Here is a 23,890-nt window from a genome sequence, read left to right as displayed (position 1 = left end):
AACTGTGGAACATCCATATATAATGGAATACTCAGTAATATGTTCAGATTTTGTCCACTGTCTGTTACATTTTTGTTTTCAATCATTTACTTCCGAGAATTTTAATCTCAAACTACTCTTCACACAGCACCTTATTGTTATTCTAGCAATGCAATGCAGTTTTATACTTGAGGATATAGTGTAAAATTCATTCTTTCATTCATTTTTTTAATAGTTGTAACTTGGTCTGCCTTCCTGGTCCCTCTAGCTAGTTCTTGATATTTTGTGTTTGTGTTTGTATTTTTTTCTTTGTACTGTCTGATCAATCCAGGTTACTAAATAATCAGTTCTTTCAGGGATTCAAACATCTGGTGTGTGGACCAGTCAGCATACAGGAGATAAGCATGGAAAACTCTTCCCAGTTTAAGCTGGTGATAAGTGAATTATCAAGCTCAATTCCCTAAAATCAGGTAGAGTCATGAGCTCTACATTTCAGGGTGTCCTGAAGAATGGGAAATGGTTCGGTCCCTAATAAGCAGAAAAGAAATAGTACACAGTGGGCAAGTCAGAGCAGATCTCTCTTCAGTTCGTATGTAGGCTCTATACTAAAATCCAAAGCTGTAATACAGGCAGGTCCCCCTTTCTGTTAGCCAAACTGTCATAACAAGTTTATGAGAGAGCTTAGGCTGTTTGATTGCCAACTCCCCAAAGTTTACCTAATATTCTTTTTTTTTTTTAAAGATTTTATTTATTTATTTGAGAGAGAGAATGAGATAGAGAGCATGAGAGGGGAGAGGGTCAGAGGGAGAAGCAGACTCCCTACTGAGCAGGGAGCCCGATGGGGGACTCGATCCTGGGACTCCAGGACCATGACCCGAGCCAAAGGCAGTCGCTTTACCAACTGAGCCACCCAGGCGCCCTTTTTCTATTCTTAAACATACTAGCATGCACATATTTGTTGAATGAACGATATTATTTAGAATGAGTTCTACAACTAGAGGCCCTGCTTATGCTAATTAGAAAAAAAATCCTACCCATATGAAAGTGGCTGAGTACTTAAAAGCAATCACTGTAACCTACTACATATAACAGAATCCAGTGAGAAGCTACTCTTTCAAACTTGAGCCTAAGAGACAACCAAATACTATATACCACCTGAAGGAATAACCGTACCACCTATGAAGAAGTCTTGGCCCAGGGTGTGGGGAGTGTGGGGGGTGTGGGGGCAGTGGATCAAACCTGAATCTGGTCATGCTTGAATTCCAATTACCAATTTGCATAGAATAAAGAGGAACAGGTTAGACCATACCACATGGTTATAATCAGCAAAATCTTGCTCTGTCAGAAAGGCTCTAGAATAATTTAAACATACAAATTGCAAAAAGTAAAGGAAAATTGAAGGGACATATACAGATTAAAAGACACATAAGTGATAGCAATTAATAACAATGTAAGGTCCTTATTTGGATCCTGACATAAACAAACCTAAAATATCTATACATGACATTTTAGACAATGGAAATTTGAAATTTACTAGATATTTGATGATATAACTGTTAATGTTTTTTTTTTTTTTACATGTGTGGCAAAGGTACTGTGGTGATTTCCTAAAAGTCTGTATCTTTCATATCAAACCAAAATATTTATGTAAAAAAACCTGAGGTCTTTTGAAAAAGTTTAAAAGCAACATAAAATTGCTTAGTTTTGGGCCATTCTTGGCTCCTGAACATGTTAAGCTGGAATCCACTTTCTTTCCTAGTCCATAATATTATAGCAAAGTTAAGACAAAACATAGCTTAACTGTGGGAATCACTTATTTTGCTAATAAAAGCAGAACTAAACCAGTTCAAGTAGCTGGAACTGGGAGATGTTTGTTTCCCACCCTTCACACAGAGAGATGGTCAGTGCCAAAGGAAATACAACACTAGATGATGCAATTTAATGATTAATGTTAATCTAAAAAGGCCCTATTTGAGTCTTCAAAATGAAAAGTATTCCAGTGTCCATAACTAGCCCTAAGTAAAAACAGTTCCAATCACTATGCTGTAAGTGATCCCCAGGACCTGATTTTGAATTTAATTGAAGGCAGGAAAAGCACCCAAACTAGCTTGGCTAGTTTTACATTCAAATGTAAGAGTTTATATAGCCCAGAAGTAAGATTGCCAGCGTCCGCGCCTGTTTCTAGCACAGCTGTGACACTTCCTTGATGTACGAACTTTGGCAAGTTTCTTAACCTTTCTGTACCTCTGATGTTCATCCATAAGATGGGGATAATAGTACCTGCCTCTAAAGGTTGTCAGGAGGATGAAATGAATACACATAAAAATGTACAAGTGACTAGTGCAAAGCAATATTCAATAAATATTGGCGCTATATGTGGCTCTGAATCCAGAAGCAGGAAAACTGATTAAATCTTTGACGAAAATATAACAATATACTTTCAGAGACTAGAAAAAGATGTTTTCTCATATTAAACTTTTTATCATATTAAAACTTTGATGAAAATATAACAATCATTAAAACTGATTAAAATATAACAATATACTTTCAGAGACTAGAAAGATGTTTTCTCATGGCAGTGAAATAAGTAGCACTGATAATACTAAAACTGAATGCAAGACTGAAGTTGTTATAGATAAAAGAACAGTCACTAGGTACTTATTTTGAAAATTTTTCCAATTTAGTAAAAGTAAAGAAAAAATCAAACCCAGATTTCATACTAGTTCGTATTACCAAAAAATCAAGAATAGAGAATTATAGAAAACGTCTGTTTTAAAATATACAATGAAATACTCTGGAAGTGATTCTTAAAAATATGTACTATAAGCCAGACAAATGTAAAAAAGTGAAGCAAGATGAGCTATTTTTCTGGTCATAAAATATTTATTAAGGTATACTTTAGGGAATATAGTGAATATAAAATTTAGGATCACAATATGAAGCAATTTCAGTTCTCTCAAAAGTCAGCCCAGCCCTCAATGCTCTGCAGATGTAAAACCACTGGTGAGACTCACTAAAAGCAGTTTGACTAGTACAGAAGAGGCTTTTCATGAACATTTACAACTAGAGCATCTGAATACCTCTTTTAAGTGCAAAACCACACCACATTACACTAATGCAGCAACAATGCATTCATATTGTTCTCATTAGTCATTAGTAGTCAACTTGCATAAAACACCAGAAAAAAGCACAATGGAGCTCACAAAATGGGCTAAAAAATGAACCTGTCCTTGCAAAACACATTGTAATGGAAGAAGACATTAAAAATGTATTATGCACAATACAGAAGCTGCGTTCCAAAGATCTTGAGTGTCATTTCCTCTGTAAAATCAAATTACACAAACCAGGCACAACTAATATTTGGGAGGCAGTGCGTAGCTAAAATTTCATTTAACTAATTACTCAATGATTTAAAAAATCCCCATAAGTCTTTTCTGTCCTGAGGTAGTTGCAAAATAAATCATAACTTGGATATCAACTAGAGCTGAGGCTTTGACTTTTTACTCATTTAAAACTAGTTGTTACTGACAGGAACTACCTTTTGATATTTAAAAGACAGTTGAGAAATGGGCCTCTTACTACACACACAAGATAATGGCTATGTAGGAAAGAGGATTAGCTGCTTCAGAACGTGAGAGATATGGTCCACCATTGCGCTTCCACCCTCCCCGGTCCCTCCCCCCAATCATTTTAGATTCTTTACTGTCCAAAAAGCCATCAAGAGCAACACAGAAGTAGACAAATCATCGTCCTTTGCTGTAGCCAGGGAAGAAAAGGTCAAGTAGAGTCTGCAGAATCTCATTGGGAATCATGAGATAATTCTGGCCAAGATCATGCCGACAAGCAGGGCAGGAGAAAACTTGAGCCTTAAAGGAGCGCTGTAAGCAATCCTAAGGCAAAACCAAAAAACAACAAAAACAAAAACATACCCAATTTCATAACAGTAATAGCATGTAGAAAAGTCAATGACTTTTAAATAGGAACTAGAAACAGGGTGAACAACTGTAAAGGTCTGAATCTGCACTATGAAAACTACTCTATAGACATGGCTTCAGGTTCCACTTCTAGCACATACTGTGAGACTTTAACTTTTATGTCCTTTAATTTCCTCATCCAATAAAATGAGAGTGTTAGAATTTATGTATAGTTTCCACTAGCCTCATCTTCTAGGTTAGCTTTTAATCCTGATCTTTCATGACAGAACACCTAAAAAAAAATTTAGGACTCCTCTACTTAGAACTAAGTTATACGTTTCATCAAATCACTTAAACGCAGAATGTGTCTTCCAGAAATATATAGGTCAGGCACAAACATATGCGAAAGGTTTACTTCCATTCCACAAAAGAAACTAAAGTTCAGAAGTTAGGTCAGGGCACATAACCACTGAGCAGTAGAGCAGGATTCCAACCTTGGTTTGACTAAAACTCGGTTTTTCCCTTTACACCACACTAATAATACAATATTCAACCCCTCTGGGAATGCTGCCAGACAGAATCTGTTTTAGATTCCATTATGTGGATGGAATTCAGTTTGCCCTATATGAAATGTACATAAGCTCTAACATAGAAAACAGCAACAACACCTTACTTTCTTCTCCATTTCAACCTCTCCTCAGTAACTCCAAACATGATAGAATACCTCAACTATACATATTTGACTATTACTGTAGAATTGAAACACGCATTATTGCCAAAATGTAACAAAATGTTTTTAGTTGACAAGGTTCCACAACTGTTCTGTTTCATGGAAAAATGCTTTACATGCTAAAAACATGTCTGGAGGTTAGTGAACCCTCTTGTCTAAACAAGGGAAAATGAGAAAGAAATCTACTTACTTTACAGACATTATGGAGGCAATCTGTTGTCACAGGCTGGTAAACTAGCTCCTGGCAGCAGACACACATAAAAGATTGTTCCAATTTTTTCAGAAAATTCTAGAATGGTACCCAAGGGGAAGAAAAAAGGTTAGTATTTCATACAATATTAATAAGATTCTAAGTAATTAGGGAAAAAATGTCTTTGTCATTATCACACATTTTGTATTAAAAAAAATGATGGTACTAGAAGCAAATATATAAAACAGAGAAACTCCATTCCATTAAGATATACACGTTAGTTTTAAATCTTAGAACTGGACTGGAAAATGTGCAAAATCAAAATATGTGGCATTAAAAAGTAAACGTTCCCCTTAAACCTCACATTCCAGAGATTACTGTTTTTCCCTTTAAAACAATCATGGACATATGTTAACAAACTGGGATTTAAATAAAAACTTGAAAGGAAAAAAAAAACAATCATGGACAGCTTGTCTCAAAGTCATTACATACAGATCTTTTATCAAAAAAGCTGGGTGGTATTCCAGTAATATGAACACATGTTATTTATTCAATCTTTTGCTGTTACGAAACCCCAATTTTTTTTTTAAAGATTTTATTTGACAGAGAGAGACACAGCGAGAGAGGAACACAAGCAGGGGGACTGGGAGAGGGAGAAGCAGGTTTCCTGCCGAGCAGGGAGCCCGATGTGGGGCTCAATCCCAGGACCCTGGGAACACGACCTGATCCGAAGGCAGACGCTTAACAACTGAGCCACCCAGGTGCCCCAAAACCTGAATATTTTTTAAGCTATGAAAATAAAAGCACAAATACTCTGTAGTATCTAATACTCTGAAGAATCAACATATTTGGGGCACCTGGGTGGCTCAGTCGTCAGGCAGCTGCCTTTGCTCAGGTCATGATCTCGGGGTCCTGGGATTGAGCCCCACATTGGGCTCCCTGCTCAGCGGGAAGCCTGCTTCTCCCTCTCCCACTCCCCCTGCTTGTGTTCCCTCTCTTGCTGTCTGTCAAATAAATAAATAAAATCTTAAAAAAAAAAAAAAAGAATCAACATGTTTACTTTCCTAGGATTATCTTCTGTGGTATTTTGCGTCAATCTAAAATATCCCATATTTTCCCAATACCAATGTTTACTCAAATTGGGATTAAATTATAAAAGGTAGAGCCATCTTGGGGCCCCTGGGTGGCATAGTTGGTTAAGCCTCGACTCTTGGTTTGAGCTCAGGTCATGATCTCAGGGTCTTGAGATCAAGCCCCACATCAGGCTGAGCTCAGCAAGGAGTTTGCTAAAGTTTCTCTCTCCCTCTGCCCCTCCCTGTGCTCTCACGTACTCCTACTCTCAAATAAATAAATAATCTTAAAAAAAAAAAAGGTAGAGCCATCTTAAGCAAAGATGACCAAATGGGTACTCTTATACTCATCAAAAGCCACTGCTGGTTCCATTTTACCCAACTGTTTCTTTTAAGCTAGAAGGATAAATAGTTTTCTGAACAGTCACAAGGCTAATTCAGTGATTTTGGTAGTACGAGAGTGTATTTTATCTTTTTTTTTTGGTCAATAAAAAAAGCAGAATGTACAAGAATTTCAGGTAAAAGATAAATCAAAGGTTCCATTTCAAAGTTGTATCTTGAAACTTATTTATGAACATTATAAAAGTCAAGCAAATTATCAACAAGTATTACAAAACACACTGAAAGAATATACCATTTAGGGGAGATACGGAAAGAACTCAAACTTTAATACCAGGTCCCCTTCCCCGTGACAAAGTACTTTGTTAATGACTGATAATTTCCCTGGTATCTCCAAAATACCTGTAAGATGTACTACAGATATTTTGAGTTCCTACAATGTGCTAGGTACTCATCTGTGTAGAAGTGATAAAAAGGCAAAGTTTCTACTTTCATAGAAGTTTATATTCCTTTAGGAGAGCAGAAGACAAAAAAAAAAAATCTATTTCAGATAGCTATAACTGAGCATGAGTAAAGAGTGGCTGTTTTGGAAAGGGTAGCCAGGGAAGGCTTCTCTGAGGACTAGTATTCTGTAGAGACTTACAGGAAGGAATGAGCCACATGAAGGTATAGAGAAGAGAATTTTCTAGTCAGAGAGGTACTACAGGTATAATGGCCTAGAAGCAGGAACAGGCTGAGTGTGTTCACACAGCACAGAGGTCATGTAGCTGAAGCAGTTTGGGCCTGAGAGAGCAGCAAGAGGGAAGTATGGACGCCAGATCATGTAGGGCCTTGCGAAGGTATTGGGATAAAAATATACATATATATATATATATATAATATATACATTTATTTAAAAGTCGCCATTGGCCAACACCTGATTTTTCTGGCTTGATAAATGTATTCCTGCTTTATATGAACAGAATGGGCATAAAATTTGCCCATGGCAATACCACATAAACATCCAGAGTAAGTAATCACTAGCTGCAAGGTCACAATCATTTCACCCAGCCATGTAAGACCCTGCCAAGAGTGGATAACCTACTGAATACTACTTTTGTCTCTTTTTTTTGGTGGTGGTTTGAGAACTGTTAACTGGTGACTATTTCATATAAAAGTTACATTGAAAGAAGAGGTGACAAGTGTACTTGATTTGTATACATTTGCCAAGTTTCACAGGATATAATCACTTCAATAATTTTTTAAAAATGATAAAACAGGATATACATATTAAAAGTCTCACAGTGAAGCCCAAAACACATTTCCAATCAACAGATGTGAAAGAACTTCCATGTACACTTAAGGGGTTTTTTCGTTCACTTATATCTACTACTTTGTCTCCTGCCCACCCAGGAGCTAGAACTCACTTGAGTTATCCCTAACCAGCTGTATCCTCTCACCAGAGAATAATTAGACTATTATCAACAACTGTCTGCTGTATCTTGCTTTCTCTAAGTGAAAATGACCTACCAGAATCAGACTCTCATTTTGGCTGGGTCTCCTGGCTAAAAAGCAAGTAACATTTCATATAGAACTAAATCACTTTCTTCTGTCCTCCAAACATGTAAGCCTCATGTTACAAAGAATAACCCAACATTTCACATTTATAAGCAAAGAAAATGATGACTCCAGTATGAATCTAAAAGAGTATTTGAGGGGTGCCTGGGTGACTCAGTCAGTTAAGCAACTGACTCTTGACTTTGGCTCAGATCATGATCTCAGGGTGGTGAGATTAAGCCCCTCGTCATGCTCCCCTCACTGCCTGTGGAGCCTGCTTAAGATTCTCTCTGTCTCCACCTCACATCCATGGCACTATCTCAAAAAAAAAAAAAAAAAAAAGTATTTGCTAAATCTCACCCATTTCTTAAGAGTTTAAAAATTAGGGGCACCTGTGATTGGGGGCAGAGCAAGATGGTGGAGGAGTAGGAGACCTGGATTTCGTCTGGTCCCAGGAATTCAGCTGAATAGGGATCAAACCATTCTGAACACCTACAAACTCAACAGGAGATCGAAGAAAAGAATAGCAACAACCTCTGAACAGAAAAGCGACCACTTTCTGGAAGGTAGGATGTGCAGAGAGGTGAATCCAAGGTGATATTCAGGAGGATAGATGGTGGGGGAGGGGGCCTCCGTTGGTCGCTCTGGCAAGTGACAGAGCAGCAGAGCACAAAATTGGAACTTTTAGAAGTCGGCTCCGCTGAGGGACCTCGCTCCAGTGGCTAAGCAGGGGGTGGAACCCTCACTGGGACAGTGTGGTCTCAGGACCCTCGGGGCCACAGAAAGACCGGGGGTGCCCGAGAGTGACAGAGCTCCCAGGTATCGGAGCGGGGAAGCCGGCTGCAGAGATGGAGCCAAGGCGCAGGCTCTCAGCTTGGGGATGCCACAAGCCATAATCAGCGGGACAGTCAGGCCACTGCTCTTCCAGCAGGGTCCCAACAAGTGGCAGATCTGGGGAAACTCCCCTTCCTCTCGGAGAGGGGCGGGGCAGGAGCGCACCTCAGGGATCTGCTGGGTTTGGAGACTCCACACTGGGTCGGGTGCCAGAGATAGAAACACTCGGTCACAGGGTGGGTAAGCACGCAGTGTGGCCGGAGACCGGGGAGACAGGAGTGACTGACTGCTTTTCTCTGGGGGCTCACTGAGGAGTGGGGCCCCAAGTTCTCGGCTCCTCCAGGGCAGAGATTAGGAGGCCGCCATTTTCACTCTCGTCCTCCAAAGCTGTACAGAAAGCTTGCAGGGAACAAAAGCTCCCGAGAGCAAACCCAAGCGGATTACTTGGCCCAGACCCAGGAAGGGCGGGGCAATTCCGCCTTCAGCAAAGGCATTTGGGAACCACGGCAACAGGCCCCTCCCCCAGAAGATCAGCAAGAACCGCCAGGCAAGACCAAGTTTGCCGATCAATGAGAACGGCAGAACTCCAGCGCTAGGGGAATACTGCACATAGAATTCATGGCTTTTTTACCATGATTCTTTAGTCTTTCAAAGTTAATTTTTTTAACTGTCTTTTTTTTTTTTAATTTTTCTTTTTCCCTTTTCAACCAACATCTTATCCCTTTTTTAAAAAACATTTTTATTTTTCATTTTTAGAGTCATATTCTATCCCTTCATAGTAGTTACCCATATTTTTGGCATAAATATATGTAAGTTGTTCTCTCGTTAAAATTTTGAGATAGAGTTTCTTCTAAGAGATCAAAATATACCCTAAATCTCTAGTGTATGGCTTTGTTCTAGTCTCCTACCTGATCACATTTTTTTAAATCCTCTTCTTTCTTTTTTCAAACACCTTCTTATCAATTCCTTTTATAAAATCTTTTATAATTTTCTTTACAGTCATATTCCATCCCTTCATCATATTAACCCATTTTTGAACATATGTAAGTTTTTCTTTCTTTAAAAATTTGGGAGGCACTTTCTTCTAACTGACCAAAATACACCCAAAATCTAGTGTGTGACACTGATCTATGCACCAGCCTCATATCTGATCATACTGTTTTTTTGTTTTGTTCTGTTTTTCTTTGTTTTTATCTTTTATCTTTTTTTTTCTTTCTTTCCCTTTCGTTTCCCCCGGTTTCAGGTCTTTTCTGATTTCTTTAGAGTATATTTTCTGGGGACATTGTTACCCTGTTAGCATTTTGTTCTCTCATTCATCTGTTCTCCTCTGGACAAAATGACAAGACGGAAAAAAAATCACCTCAACAAAAAGAACAAGAGGCAGTACCAACTGCCAGGGACCTGCTCAATACAGACATTAGTATGATGTCAGAACTAGAGTTCAGAATGATGATTTTAAACATACTAGCTGGGCTTAAAAAAAGCATGGAAGTTTTAGAGAAACCCTTTATGGAGAAATAAAAGAGCTAAAATCTAACCAAGTCGAAATCAAAAAGGCTATTAATGAGGTGCAATGAAAAATGGGGGCTCTAACTGCTAGGATAAATGAGGCAGTAGAGAGAATTAGTGATATAGAAGACCAAATGATGGAAAATAAAGAAGCTGAGAAAGAGAGAGATAAACAACTATAGGATCACGAGGGCAGAATTCGAGAGATAAGCGATACTGTAAGACAAAACAACATTAGAATAATTGGGATCCCAGAAGAAGAAGAGAGAGAGGGGCAGAAGGTATACTGGAGCTAATTATGGCAGAGACGTCCCTAATGTGGGGAAGGAAACAGGCATCAAAATCCAGGAGGCACAGAGAACCCCTCTCAAAATCAATAAAAATAGGTCAACACCCAGACATCTAATAGTAAAACTTAACGAGTCTCAGAGACAAAGAGAAAATCCTAAAAGCAGCTCTGGAGAAGAGATATGTAACCTACAATGGTAGAAACATTAGATTGGCAACAGACCTATCCAAAGAGACCTGGCAGGCCAGGAAGGACTGGCATGATATCTTCAGAGCACTAAACAAGAAAACTATGCAGCCAAAAATACTATATCCAGCTAGGCTGTCACTGAAAATAGAAGGAGATAAAAGCTTCCAGGACAAATAAAAACTAAAGGAATTTGCAAACACAAAATCAGCCCTACAAGATATATTGAAAGGGGTCCTCTAAGCAAAGAGAGAGCCTAAAAGCAACATAGACCAGAAAGGAACACAGACAATATAGAGTAAGTCACCTTACAGGCAATACAATGGCACTAAATTCATATCTTTCAATAGTTACCCTGAATGTAAATGGGCTAAATGCCCCAATCAAAAGACACAGGCTATCAGATTGGATAAAAAAAACAAGACCCATCTATATGCTGTCTGCAAGAGACTCATTTTAGACCCAAAGACACCCCCAGATTGAAACTGAAGAGGTGGAAAACCATTTATCATGCTAATGGACACCAAAAGAAAGCTGGGGTGGCAATCCTTATATCAGACAAATTAGATTTTAAACCAAAGACTGTAATAAGAGATGAGGAAGGACACTCTATCCTACTTAAAAGGTCTATCCAACAGGAAGATCTAACAGTTGTAAATATCTATGCCCCTAACATGGGAGCAGCCAATTATATAAGGCAATTAATAACAAAAGCGAAGAAACACATTAAGAACAATACAATAATAGTGGGGGACTTTAACACCCCCCTGACTGAAATGGACAGATCATCTAAGCAAAAGACCAACAAGGAAATAAAGACTTTAAATGACACACTGGACCAAATGGACTTCACAGACATATTCAGAACATTCCATCCCAAAGCAATGGAATACACATTCTTCTCTAGTGCCCATGGAACATTCTCCAGAATAGGTCACATCCTGGGTCACAAATCAGGTCTCAACAAGTACCAAAAGATTGGGATCATTCCCTGCACATTTTCAGACCACAATGCTTTGAAACTAGGACTCAGTCACAGGAGGAAAGTCGAAAGAACTCAAATACATGGGGGCTAAAGAGCATCCTACTAAAGAATGAATGGGTCAACCAGGAAATTAAAGAAGAATTAAAAAAATTCATGGAAACCAATGAAAATGAAAACACAACTGTTCAAAATCTTTGGGATACAGCAAAGGCAGTCCTAAGAGGAAAGTATATAGCAACACATGCCTTTCTCAAGAAACAAGAAAGGTCTCAAATACACCACCTAACCCTACACCTAAAGGAGCTGGAGAGAGAACAGCAAGTAAAGCCTAAACTCAGCAGGAGAAGAGAAATAATAAAGATCAGAGCAGAAATCAATGAAATAGAAACCAAAAGAACAGTAGAACAGATCAACGAAATGAGGAGTTGGTTCTTTGAAAGAATTAACAAGATTGATAAACCCCTGGTCAAACTTCTCAAAAAGAAAAGACAAAGGACCCAAATCAACAAAATCATGAATGAAAGAGGAGAGATCACAACCAATACCAACGAAATACAAACAACTATGAGAACATAGTATGAGCAACTATATGCCAGCAAATAAGATAATCTGGAAGAAATGGATGCATTCCTAGAGATGTATCAACGACCAATACTGAACCAGGAAGAAAGAAAAAACATGAACAGACCTATAACCACTAAGGAAATTGAAGCAGTCATCAAAAATCTCCCAACAAACAAAAGCCCAGGGCCAGATGGCTTCCCAGGGGAATTCTACCACACATTTAAAGAAGAATTAATACCTATTCTTCTGAAACTGTTCCAAAAAATAGAAATGGAAGGAAAACTTCCAAACTCGTTTTATGAGGCCACAATTACCTTGATCCCCTAACCAAAGACCCCATCAAAAAGAAGAATTACAGACCGATATCCTTGATGAATACAGATGCAAAAATTCTCACCAAAATACTAGCAAATAGTATCCAACAGTACATTAAAAGGATTATTCACCACAACCAAATGGGATTTATACCTGCGCTGCAAGGTTGGTTCAACATCCGCAAATCAGTCAATATGATACAATACATTAATAATAGAAAGAACAAGAACCATATGATCCTCTCAAGAGATGCAGAGAAGGCATTTAACAAAGTACTGTATCCTTTCTTGATCAAAACTCTTCAGAGTATAGAGATAGAGGGTACATACCTCAATATCATAAAAGCCATCTATGAAAAACCTACAGCGAATATCATTCTCAATGGAGAAAAACTGAGAGCTTTCCTCCTAAGGTCAGGAACATGGCAGGGATGTCCACTATCACCACTGCTATTCAACATAGTATTAAAATTCCTGGCCACAGCAATCAGACAACAAAAAGAAATCAAAAGCATCCAAATCGGCAAAGAAGAAGTCAAACTCTCACTCTTTGCAGATGATATGATACTTTATGTGGAAAAACCAAAAGACTCCACCCCAAAACTGCTGGAACTCACACAGGAATTCAGTAAAGTGGCAAGATATAAAATCCATGCACAGAAATCAGTGGCATTCCTATACACCAACAAGACAGAAGAAAGAGAAATTAAGGAGTCGATCCCATTTACAATTGCACCCAAAACCATAAGATACCTAGGAATAAATCTAACCAAAGAGGCAAATGATCTGTACTTAGAAAACTATAAAATACTCATGAAAGAAATTGAGAAAGACACAAAGAAATAGAAAAACATTCCATGCTCATGGATTGGAAGAACCAATAGTGTGAAGATGTCAATGCTACCTAGAGAAATCTACACATTCAATGCAATCCCCATCAAAATACCATCCACTTTTTTCAAAGAAATAGAACAAATAATCCTAAAATTTGTATGGACCAGAAAAGACCTCGAATAGCCAGAGGAATGTTGAAAAAGAAAGGAAAAGCTGGCGGCATCACAATTCTGGACTTTCTATTACAAAGCTGTCATCATCAAGACCGTATGGTCCTGGCACAAAAATAGACACATAGATCAATGGAACAGAATCGAGAGCCCAGAAATGGACCCTCAACTCTATGGCCAACTAATCTTTGACAAAGCAGCAAAGAACGTCCAATGGAAAAAAGACAGTCTCTTCAACAAATGGTGTCGGGAAAATTGGACAGCCACATGCAGAAGAATGAAACTGGACAATTCCTTACACCACACACAAAAACAGACTCAAAATGCTTCAAAGACCTAAATGTGAGACAGGAGTCCATCAACATCCTAAAGCAGAACACAGGCAGGAACCTCTTCGACCTCAGCCGCAGCAAATTCTTCCTAGAAATGTCGCCAAAGGCAAGGGAAGCAAGAGAAAAAATGAACTATTGGGACTTCATCGAGATAAAAAGCTTTTGCACAGCAAAAGAAACAGTCCACAAAACCAAAAGACAACCGACAGAAGGGGAGAAAATATTTGCAAATGATATAGCAGATAAAGGGCTAGTATCCAAAATCTATAAAGAACTTATCAAACTCAACACCCAAAGAACAAATAATCCAATCAAGAAATGGGCAGAAGACATGAACAGACATTTTCCAAAGAAGACATCCAAATGGCCAACAGACACATGAAAAAGTGTTCAACATTGCTTGGCATCAGGGAAGTCCAAATCAAAACCTCAATGAGATACCACCTAAAATTAAGTCAGGAAACAACAGATGTTGGCGGGGATGTGGAGAAAGGGAAACCCTCCTACACTGTTGGTGGGAATGCAAGCTGGTGCAACCACTCTGGAAAACAGTATGGAGGTTCCTCAAAAAGTTGAAAATAGAGCTACCATACGATCCAGCAATCGCACTATTTACCACAAAGATACAAAGGTAGGGATCCGAAGGGGTACGTGCACCCCGATGTTTATAGCAGCAATGTCCACAACAGCCAAACTGTGGAAAGAGCCAAGATGTCCACTGACAGATGAATGGATAAAGAAGAAGTGGTATATATACACAATGGAATATTATGCAGCCATCAAAAGGAATGAGATCTTGCCATTTGCAATGACGTGGATGGAACTGGAGAGTGTTATGCTGAGCAAAATAAATCAATCAGAGAAAGTCATGTATCATATGACCTCACTGATATGAGGAAGTCTTAATCTCAGGAAACAAACTGAGGGTTGCTGGAGTGGTGGGGGGGGTGGGAGGGATGGGGTGGCTGGGTGATAGACAGTGGGGAGGGTACGTGCTATGGTGAGTGCTGTGAATTGTGCAAGACTGTTGACTCACAGATCTGTACCTCTGAAACAAATAATGGCTAAAAGTAACAAGTCAGGAAAGGACAGATATTGGCGGGGATGCGTAGAACCAGGAACCCTCCTACACTGTTGGTAGGAATGCAAGCTGGTGCAGCCACTCTGGGAAACAGTATGGAAGTTCCTCAAAAAGTTGAAAATAGAGCTACCATACGACCCAGCAATTGCACTACTGGGTATTTACCCCAGAGATACAAATGTAGGGATCCGAAGGGGCATGTGCACCCCGATGTTTATAGCAGCAATGTCCACAACAGCCAAATTGTGGAAAGAGCCAAGATGTCCATTGACAGATGAATGGATAAAGAAGATGTGGTATATTTATACAACGGAATATTATGCAGCCATGAAAAAGAATGAAATCTTGCCATTTGCAACAACGTGGATGGAACTGGAGGGTGTTATGCTGAGCAAAATAAATCAATCAGAGAAAGACATGTATCATATGACCTCACTGATATGAGGAAGTCTCAATCTCAGGAAACAAACGGAGGGTTGCTGGAGTGGTGGGGGGGTGGGAAGGATGGGGTGGCTGGGTGAGAGACACTGGGGAGGGTATGTGCTATGGTGAGCACTGTGAATTGTGGAAGACTGTTGATTCACAGATATGTACCTCTGAAGCAAATAATACATTATATGTTAAAAAAAAAAAAAAGAAGAAAATAGCAGGAGGGGAAGAATGAAGGGGTGAAATCAGAGGGGGAGACAAATCATTATAGACTATGTACTCTGAAAAACAAACCGAGGGTTCTAGAGGGGAGGGAGGTGGGGAGCATGGGTTAGCCTGGTGATGGGTATTAAAGAGCACATGTTCTACATGGAGCACTGGGTGTTATACGCAAACAATGAATTATGGAACACTACATCAAAAACTAATGATGTAATGTGTGGTGATTAACATAACATTAAAAAAAAATGGAAAAAATTAGGGGCACCTGGCTGCCTCAGTCTGTAGAGCATGAGCCTCTTGATCCTGGTGTTGTGAGTTTGAGCCCCACGTTGGGGGTAGAGATTACTAAAAAATAAATAAATAAAATAAAAAATAAATAAATAAAATAAAATGAATAAATAGGGACGCCTGGCTGGCTCTGACTCAGTCAGTAGAGCATATGACTCTTGACCTGGGGGTTCTGAGTTTGAGTCCCATATTGGGAGTAGAGATTACTTAAAAATAAAATGTTAAAAAATATATCTATATAAATACATATACATAAATGAATATATAAATACGTAAATGGATGTTTAAAAATTGTACCAGGGAACATTCTTCCTTAATATTGATGACTCTTTCTCAAATAAAAAGCAACAGAAAAAACTGACAGTTCTCCCTAAATTTAGACAGAAAGGTAACTAACCCCATTTCAGACACATGAGAAGTTCTGGCTAATGAATGGACAGAAATAAAGGGAACATTGGAAAGAAGAAATTATTAGACGATGACAGGATAAAAATTCAAGCTCACCCACAGCAGTTGCACAGACGAAAAAACCCAGAAAATTATATCACACCTAATAAGGGGTTACTATCTAATAAAATGGAATATTCTAATTTTAAGCAAAATTAAAGACATAATAAAAGCAAGTGAACAAAGAAGGAATAGACAATTCATATTTGAAAATTCCAGCTTCTGGAATTTGATAAGAAAGCTTCATTTGCAAAATATAGTGTAACACAAAATCAACACATCAGTTGTAACTCCTTTTCACTTTAAAGTGCCATGATTACCAAAAAATGGGGAAATAATCTAAAACATATAAAGTATTTAAATAAATCAAGTTTGTTTGTTTTTTTTAACCACTAGGTTAAACATGTGCTGAATTGCTTAAGATTTACACCATCAGAATAACTTTGAACTACAGCAAAAAATTTCCCGATGAGTTTTAAATTGTGTTATACAAAGCAAAAATTCTTCCCATGAACAGTGCCTTCAACATAAATGAGTAAGTTCAGGCACAGAGAGGTCAAAACCAACAACTAAGAGGCCTAAAATCAATTTAAAAGCATTTAAGTATTACTTTAGATTATTTCTGAAAGGTAGTGGCTACTGGATGAGAGGATTACATAAAAACATCAAGTTTTGACTGACTTGCAAAAAGTATTATTTTTCACTATTTGTTATTGGAACATTATTATTAAAAAAACCTTTACATACTGGACCTTCCACAAGAGATGCAAGCACTTCATCCCATAGCTTCTGGTTTTGGTGATCTTCTCTAATCAGATGTTGTTGTTGAGGGGTTAGTTGGAAAGCCTCAACTGCTTCTGCTGAATCTGGTGTTTTTAACACTTTGGAGGCACTTGGACAATCATCTAGATTTATTTAAAAATACATAAGCAAACTTCTGAGTGATTCCAAGCAGAACTATGAGATCAAAGAATTAATTGGCACCAGTAATGTTTAACATGAAGATAACCTGCATAAAGCAGCATCTGACTTCCCTTGGAGTTTAGAATACTACATTTGCTGTTGTTTTGGCTCCAACACTACTAAAATACACAAAAAGTCCCGCGCCTTTCCACCACTCCCAAATATCCCTTTTCTTATGAGTTTCTCAATTTATCCTCTTAATATTTTTCTTTATGAGTAACTACATTTTTAGGACTGATGTCTGCAATCATTACCTACCATCTGTAGTCGGCCTTTTTGAGGCTCCGCTGGCCTGCTTCTTTGACTGTCCTTTAGTCTTCTTCCCTTCCTTATCTGAAGGGTAACCTACTGGATACTGATAAGGGAAAAAGTACAATATAGATTTAAGCTTCGCAAGGAAGTGGCGGGGGGGGGGAGGTTGTTCTAGATGCTGCTGAGAAATCTAAAAGGGCAGGGGTGAAGAGTTTATTTTTCCTAAACTAAGAGACTTTATATAAAGGAAACAGACATTTAAAGGACAGAAGACTATTAAAATCCCCAATTCAGTGTAAAACCATGTAGTTATGACTTAATATTTCATTTTATAAAATAATGATCTTAGTTTCAGATCTAAAAGAGGAAAGACAAGTTTTCAGGAGATTTGACTAGGTGGCTTAAGAAGTTTAAGGAGGAGAAGAATCTAGATATGAAGGTAAGTGAAGATCAATCACAGAGTACAGTACAGTACTCATATAGATGGTATTACACTCAATTGTGGAGCCAATCTTTAAAAAACAAAACAAAACAACTCCCACCCCCCCAACATTAAGGGCTAAATTTCTTATCTACCAAAATAGGGAAGATGGGGCTTTTAGAAGACCTAAAGCCACTAAATTACTGAATTCTTTATCAGCTAAAGGTTCGAGTTTAAGGAATAAAGTCTACCTATTTGTGTTTTACTGGCTACACTTTTCTGGGGGACATGCTTTATTGATTAACACTGATATTTAAACTCAACATGTTTTAGGCCCCATCAATGATATTATTAACTTATCATAGTAGATGGGCTTACATGCTTCTGCTTACAGTTTCAAATCTAACCTATCTACAACACTGCTCTGCTGAACAATGAATCTGAAAAAATCTTTTAAAAATGGATTTAACAAGTTATTTTTTTATATTGTTATAAAAAGAATTATTTTGGCAGTTATTTTAGCAGCTGATGGGTCTCATTTAATTAATGAAACAATTATTCTACGAGTTTAAAAAGAAAACAAAAACAGACACAGACTTGCACTAGAAAACACACACTCACCTGCCTGGGTGGTCAGACACTTGCCCATAGTTCAGCCCCTACACATGCAGTGTGGGCAGAGCCAGGGGAAATGAAAAGCTGGTAGTCTTTACAGGAAGCACAACAATGGGGAATGATGGGAGGATGAACTCAAACCATGCTCTGAAGTCAGTGTCAGGGACAAAGTCTAGGGTGCATAGGCAGTGGACGAGGAATGTAGCCATACCATCCATTATGCACACAAAACCAACAAAGTCTTAAATGGGTTAACAGCTGAACATGGGCAAAGGGGAAAAAAAAAAAGGCAAAGCACTAAAGGTGGTGACAGGACAGGGAAGCAGCTTTGAGGGGGAAGAGAAAAAAGGGGTGAGGAAAAGTGAGAAGGGTAGGAAGCAGACCACTCTTACAAGCCACCTCCCCCTTCCCCTACCAGAGACACACCCCCTGTGCCCTCTAGGATAAACTTCCCTTCTTAAGGCCTCCTTTATGTAAATTTTATGTATCCCTCTCCCTCATTCTTCAAGTCATTTCCAAATTGATTTGAAATATTTTACTTTTCATTGAAGGCCTGGCTTTTCCCAAGCACAGTTCTTGGTCTTAGGGCAGTCTGACACCTAGAATGCTACCTTTTTACTTGTTTTCCTTCTGTATACTTGCATGATTTCATTCCTCACCCCTTGAAGTCCACTGATCAATTGCCATGGGTTGTTTCCAGTGTTAAGGCACAAAGATACTACAGAGGTGCGCATTTTTATGAACATACAAGGAGCCTAGACAAATGTAATCTAACCTGTAAACGCAGACATAGTCTTCTTGACCGTTCTATTCCTTCTGAGGTCCAAGGAGCAGGTTCAACATCATCTCTTCTTAAAAGGTAGCGCCAAACCAAGAATCCATGGCTTGATGAAATTTCTGGCCAGTATTTTACCACCTAAATCACAGTATTTTGTAGTTTGAGATTTAATATTTAGACTTACTCATAATATATTACTAGTTTAAGTATACTTGACTGAACTAAATGCAACTGCAAAGGATGCTTGCTTTGTTGTAGGAACAGTAAATAAAAAATATTCACTAAGGTATTGTTTTGACCTTATTTCCTAATTAAGTTAGTTCCCATATAAGTACACATTGCTATAAACGTGAAATATTAACAAGATTATGCTCACGAATAGATTCCTGCATAATAGATAAAAATGGTGGCAGTAAATGCCTCTGTTTTTTAAACAACCTATTTTACAAATTATAACATGCTTGGCTTTGAAAATCTATTACAATTAAAATAATTATAAAGATATAAGAATCAGTATCTACAATGGCCACATTATTTAGTTTTATCATAGAGAATATATACTTACAAAAAGCTTAACTCAAAATGTAACTCTGCCCTTACAGACTTCAGATAAGTGTTAAGAGAAAAGTATCAAGGTTAGAAGCTCACTTTGTATATCTGTTGTATTTCCAGAAAAAGCAGAAGTACCAACTAAGGTGATCTACTCTTTCCTTTAGCCCACCCCAGTAGAGTAGTTCCCTTTGGCAACCCTGTCTTGAAAGCCCAGGAAGAATGACTAACAAGATGTCATGCCAGATAGAGCACCTTATAAATGCCATCATATCTGTTGCCTTCTTCAGGAGCATATTTGCTGATCTTCCTCCCTTTAAAACTGCGTATCACTCTGACTGGCTTACCAGCTCTCCAATTCCGAGACTCTGCTCCAATTTTATCATCCAATGGAGCATCACAGTTTAGGGCCAATGCCCTAAAAAATAAAACAAAGTCTTTATACCAAGTAATCTTTAAGTATATAATCGCATTATTAGCTCAATTAAAAGGTGAATTATGCCTTACCTGATGGTTAAGATTCTATGATTCTTTCCATATTATTCCAGATAATAGGATTATGCTTTCCCCCACCAGCAGAGAAGACAAATCAGTTTTCTGATGTCACCCCCAAGCCAGGGGATTGGTTCTCAGATAGCCTGTAGGGTTCTTCTGAAAGTAATAACATCTGTGCCACGTATAATAGAAAACAACTAGAAATACATGGAATTTTTTTAAAATAACGTTTGTTGAGGGAAGGGAGAAAGTTGGAAAACTAAAGCAAGTGATTGTTGTAGTATTTATTTTTGATAAGGGAGTGAGGTAAACTGCTGGAATAATGTAGAAAGAAATCCAGGAAAATAAATTTGTCAGCAAGGTACAAATGACCTTTCTAGGTCTACTTTCCACATTCCAGACGATAGAGAATCCTTAATGTTTAGAAGCTATTAAAGAACAAGTTTAATAAGAGAATATCGTTTAAAGACTTTGAGTAAAAAATTTAAATAAAACTGAAGCATTCAAATGTCTGTGTTAAATCATGACCATAAAGATTTTTGGCTCCTCCAGATCACTATTTTTACTATGACATGTGAACAAGGAGGGACACTGAGTGAGAAGCAGCACCTGATTTAGTTGAAGCTTCCTTAGTATGTGTACTCACTTAGTAGTAATTAATCAGTAAGGTTATGTAAGAAGACCTTTCTTGGGAGAACTTAGTCCTGTCAAAAAACAAAAACAAAAAACAAAAACAAACCCCCCCAACTAGAATCTATTTAAAATTAGTATTCTTCTTCTCAGATACCTACTTCCTAACTTAAGTGAAAAGAAACCACTGAGAACATGTAAGGTTAAAACACATACACACCCAATTTGGTAAATTCAGGTATGATACAAAATACTTTTTCAGGGTATAATTTTACGTAGGCTCAAAAGAAAAAAAAAAAAATTGACCTTATGACTAAACATCTAATCTATCCAGATCTCTTGATCAGTTATACTGTTAAAGTAAATAAACTCAAAGTGTTTTGTTAGGAAAAAAAAAAACTTTTATAAATGTGGTCAAATAGTTAAAGTTTACCAAGTTATCTTTTTTATCTCAAAGGGAGATGCATTAAATCTCTGGGAGGTAGAAGAAAATGTAGCCAACCTTCTAGGGCTAGTATTCCATCTTATTTATGTAATACCTATTGAGATATACACACTTCATCTTCTTAAAGAGCTAGGAAAAGGACAAATAGTATTTTCACATTAATGAGTGGAATGCCTTGGTGCTTATAGGCACCTTCATTCAGAATGATTGCCACCCCTAACTGGCATTATTAACTCACTTCTAGTTTCACATAAGTATGTAGGTTGTTCAAGTATGTGAAAAGAATCTAAGATCAAACTAGGTGAAACAAGGCTTTTCCATTACTGTGCAGCTTAATCGATTGCTTCTGACTGCCCTGATAAAGGAAGGCCAGGTTACCTTGTTGCCCTCTTCAGTTTCATAAAGTGAAAGAGCTGAGAGGAAGTAGGAACAAACTTTTCAAAGCAAGAAGCAGGCACCAAACTACCTCTTAGTGGAGAAGCAAAAATGAACTGGACCATATACTACTTAGGAAAGAGTATAATATGATGCAGAGCTAAGGGTCTTTCACCTTGGTTTTCATGTTTATAAAACATATAGGTATCTTTTGCCCAGAGGTCTTTACAATCACAATGCGTACTCAAAGCTTAATGTATAAATTAACAGAATGGATGTCAGAGTCCCTATGATAAGTCAATCCTAAATGGTTCTGAGTTAGTATTTTATATTCACTACCTTTCAATACAAACATTTTTACTACTTCTCAATTATTTTCTAATAAGATTATAACATATGGCAAACAGGGTTATACTTATTAGATTCTTTAAAAGCTTGGAAAATATTTACCATGTATATTACAAATGCAAGAAGTTAGGAAACAAACTTCATTCAAGCAAAATAATCTAATGTTATTAAAAGGTAAATATAATTTTCAAATTTGACAATGTAAAAAAGCCCTTTTACAAATTCAAGATACACTTTCACTGACAAAAACACATCAAAATATTTCTAACTCTTTTAAGATCATTCCTCCTGAAGAGCTGCTATTTTGCTAGAAAAATACTAGCTAGGAACTGGACTCCTGCCTCAGGAATGTTTTCACCAGCAAATCTGACCTGTCTCCTCTGCTGGTTCAGTTAAATAATCCTACTGTCAGAAATAATATAGAAGGAAGACATAAAAACAGACTGTATGTAATTTGGTATGCAACAAATTCTTGAAATCATACTGGTGTATTCTTTACTTCACACGGTAATCAGAAATTAAGGGCACACTACTTAAAACCGAGTGATTTCGACTCAAGAAAGAAAAATACTCATTTTTACTCAATCCATAAAACACCCTTAACAATAGGATATAAAAATTTCAACTTTATGAAATTGGTCAAAAAATTATCAATACGACAAGTTATAATGTGGTCATTGCTATCTGATGGTGTGGGTCACTTTTTTATTATTGCTATAGCATGCACATATGAAATAAAACATTTTGAAGTCATTTTTTTGTTCCCATGGAAGCTGGAATATCATTAATACTTCTATAGAACAAAGGTCAGCACAAGGTGGCTCTTTTGTAATGCTTTATAAGTATTTACTTAGAAAAGGTCACTTTTGTAACTAAACATTCTCTTTTATAACACTTAAGAGACGTTATTATAAATTCTAAAAGCACCTTGAGTGTAGTTCTGATTAAGTTTATCTGATGTTTCACTTATGCCCACAAATGTGGCTCCCAAACTTAAACCTATCTCACACTGGTGAGTCTCTTAAGAAGTTTGTTACTTTAAAAGATAAATCTATGTTGAGTAAAACATAACTTTGACCTATGGGATAGTAGATAGCCACCTTGTCCTCAATTTCACTTATATAGGTTCCCTTCCTTCAAATGTTTCAACATGTTTTCAAATGCAAAATACATGTATTAAGACTGGGAATTATGTCATTTAAAAACGAGTATTAGGAAATGAGTTAGAATGCTTACAATCATATAATCAGGTAGTGGGATTTTAAATTTAGATCTTTAACTCTCAATTTAAGATTCTCCCCTACAGTCTAACTTAAAATTATATGACTATAATCAAACTTTTATACAAAGCCCAAATAGATAGTCTTTACAAACTCTAACAATAAAGAGTACCTGTTCATGTTTGTTAATGTTTGATCAGCCGATGGTGCACCAATTCTTTTATTACCAGCAAGATTTTTACCACCACTCCCTGTGTACGTGAATTCATCACCTCGGTCCTACAGGAAAAGATTTTCAGCATTAAGATACCTAAACCCAAGTATAATCTCGCCAATTCTTATTTTAAAGTCAGAACATTTGGTTAGGATGTTATGAATTTACATGTTCTCTCTTCAAGGCATCTTGAGAGACATTTGCCAAAATATCTCAAATGCAGTTGTGTATGTAGTACATCTTCAAGTTATATCAAGTTACATCACTTGATCATTTTAAAGTTAGAGCTTTCAATACCTCCAAATGTGGCTAGTCTCATGCTATATATACAACTTAATAATCT

General features: G+C 37.5%; 1 protein-coding gene across 6 annotated transcripts in view; it reads right to left on the bottom strand.

Moving 5' to 3' along the window:
* UHRF2 (ubiquitin like with PHD and ring finger domains 2) overlaps positions 1 to 23,890 on the bottom strand; it is a 138,055-nt gene that overhangs the window by 47,092 nt on the left and 67,073 nt on the right. For 2 of the 6 annotated variants that reach the window (XM_028107249.2, XM_028107252.2), the window contains 7 exons: positions 23,506 to 23,612; positions 20,076 to 20,238; positions 19,269 to 19,409; positions 17,464 to 17,560; positions 16,990 to 17,147; positions 4,814 to 4,912; positions 2,841 to 3,869 (listed from right to left, as the gene is read on the bottom strand). In XM_028107249.2, the coding sequence (XP_027963050.1) occupies positions 3,723 to 3,869; positions 4,814 to 4,912; positions 16,990 to 17,147; positions 17,464 to 17,560; positions 19,269 to 19,409; positions 20,076 to 20,238; positions 23,506 to 23,612 (912 nt within the window). In that variant the 3' untranslated portion in view covers positions 2,841 to 3,722. Of the gene's footprint in view, positions 1 to 2,840; positions 3,870 to 4,813; positions 4,913 to 16,989; positions 17,148 to 17,463; positions 17,561 to 19,268; positions 19,410 to 20,075; positions 20,239 to 23,505; positions 23,613 to 23,890 lie in introns of those variants that run through there. The other 4 variants (XR_015766877.1, XM_088019012.1, XM_028107250.2 and 1 more) reach the window with 3 other exon arrangements.

This window comes from Eumetopias jubatus, unplaced genomic scaffold (assembly GCF_037043125.1).
Source record: "Eumetopias jubatus isolate StellerSeaLion01/CBP00866 unplaced genomic scaffold, mEumJub1_p1.0 scaffold_15, whole genome shotgun sequence".
Lineage (NCBI taxonomy): Eukaryota > Metazoa > Chordata > Mammalia > Carnivora > Otariidae > Eumetopias > Eumetopias jubatus.
This window is presented reverse-complemented; position numbering and strand designations above follow the sequence as displayed.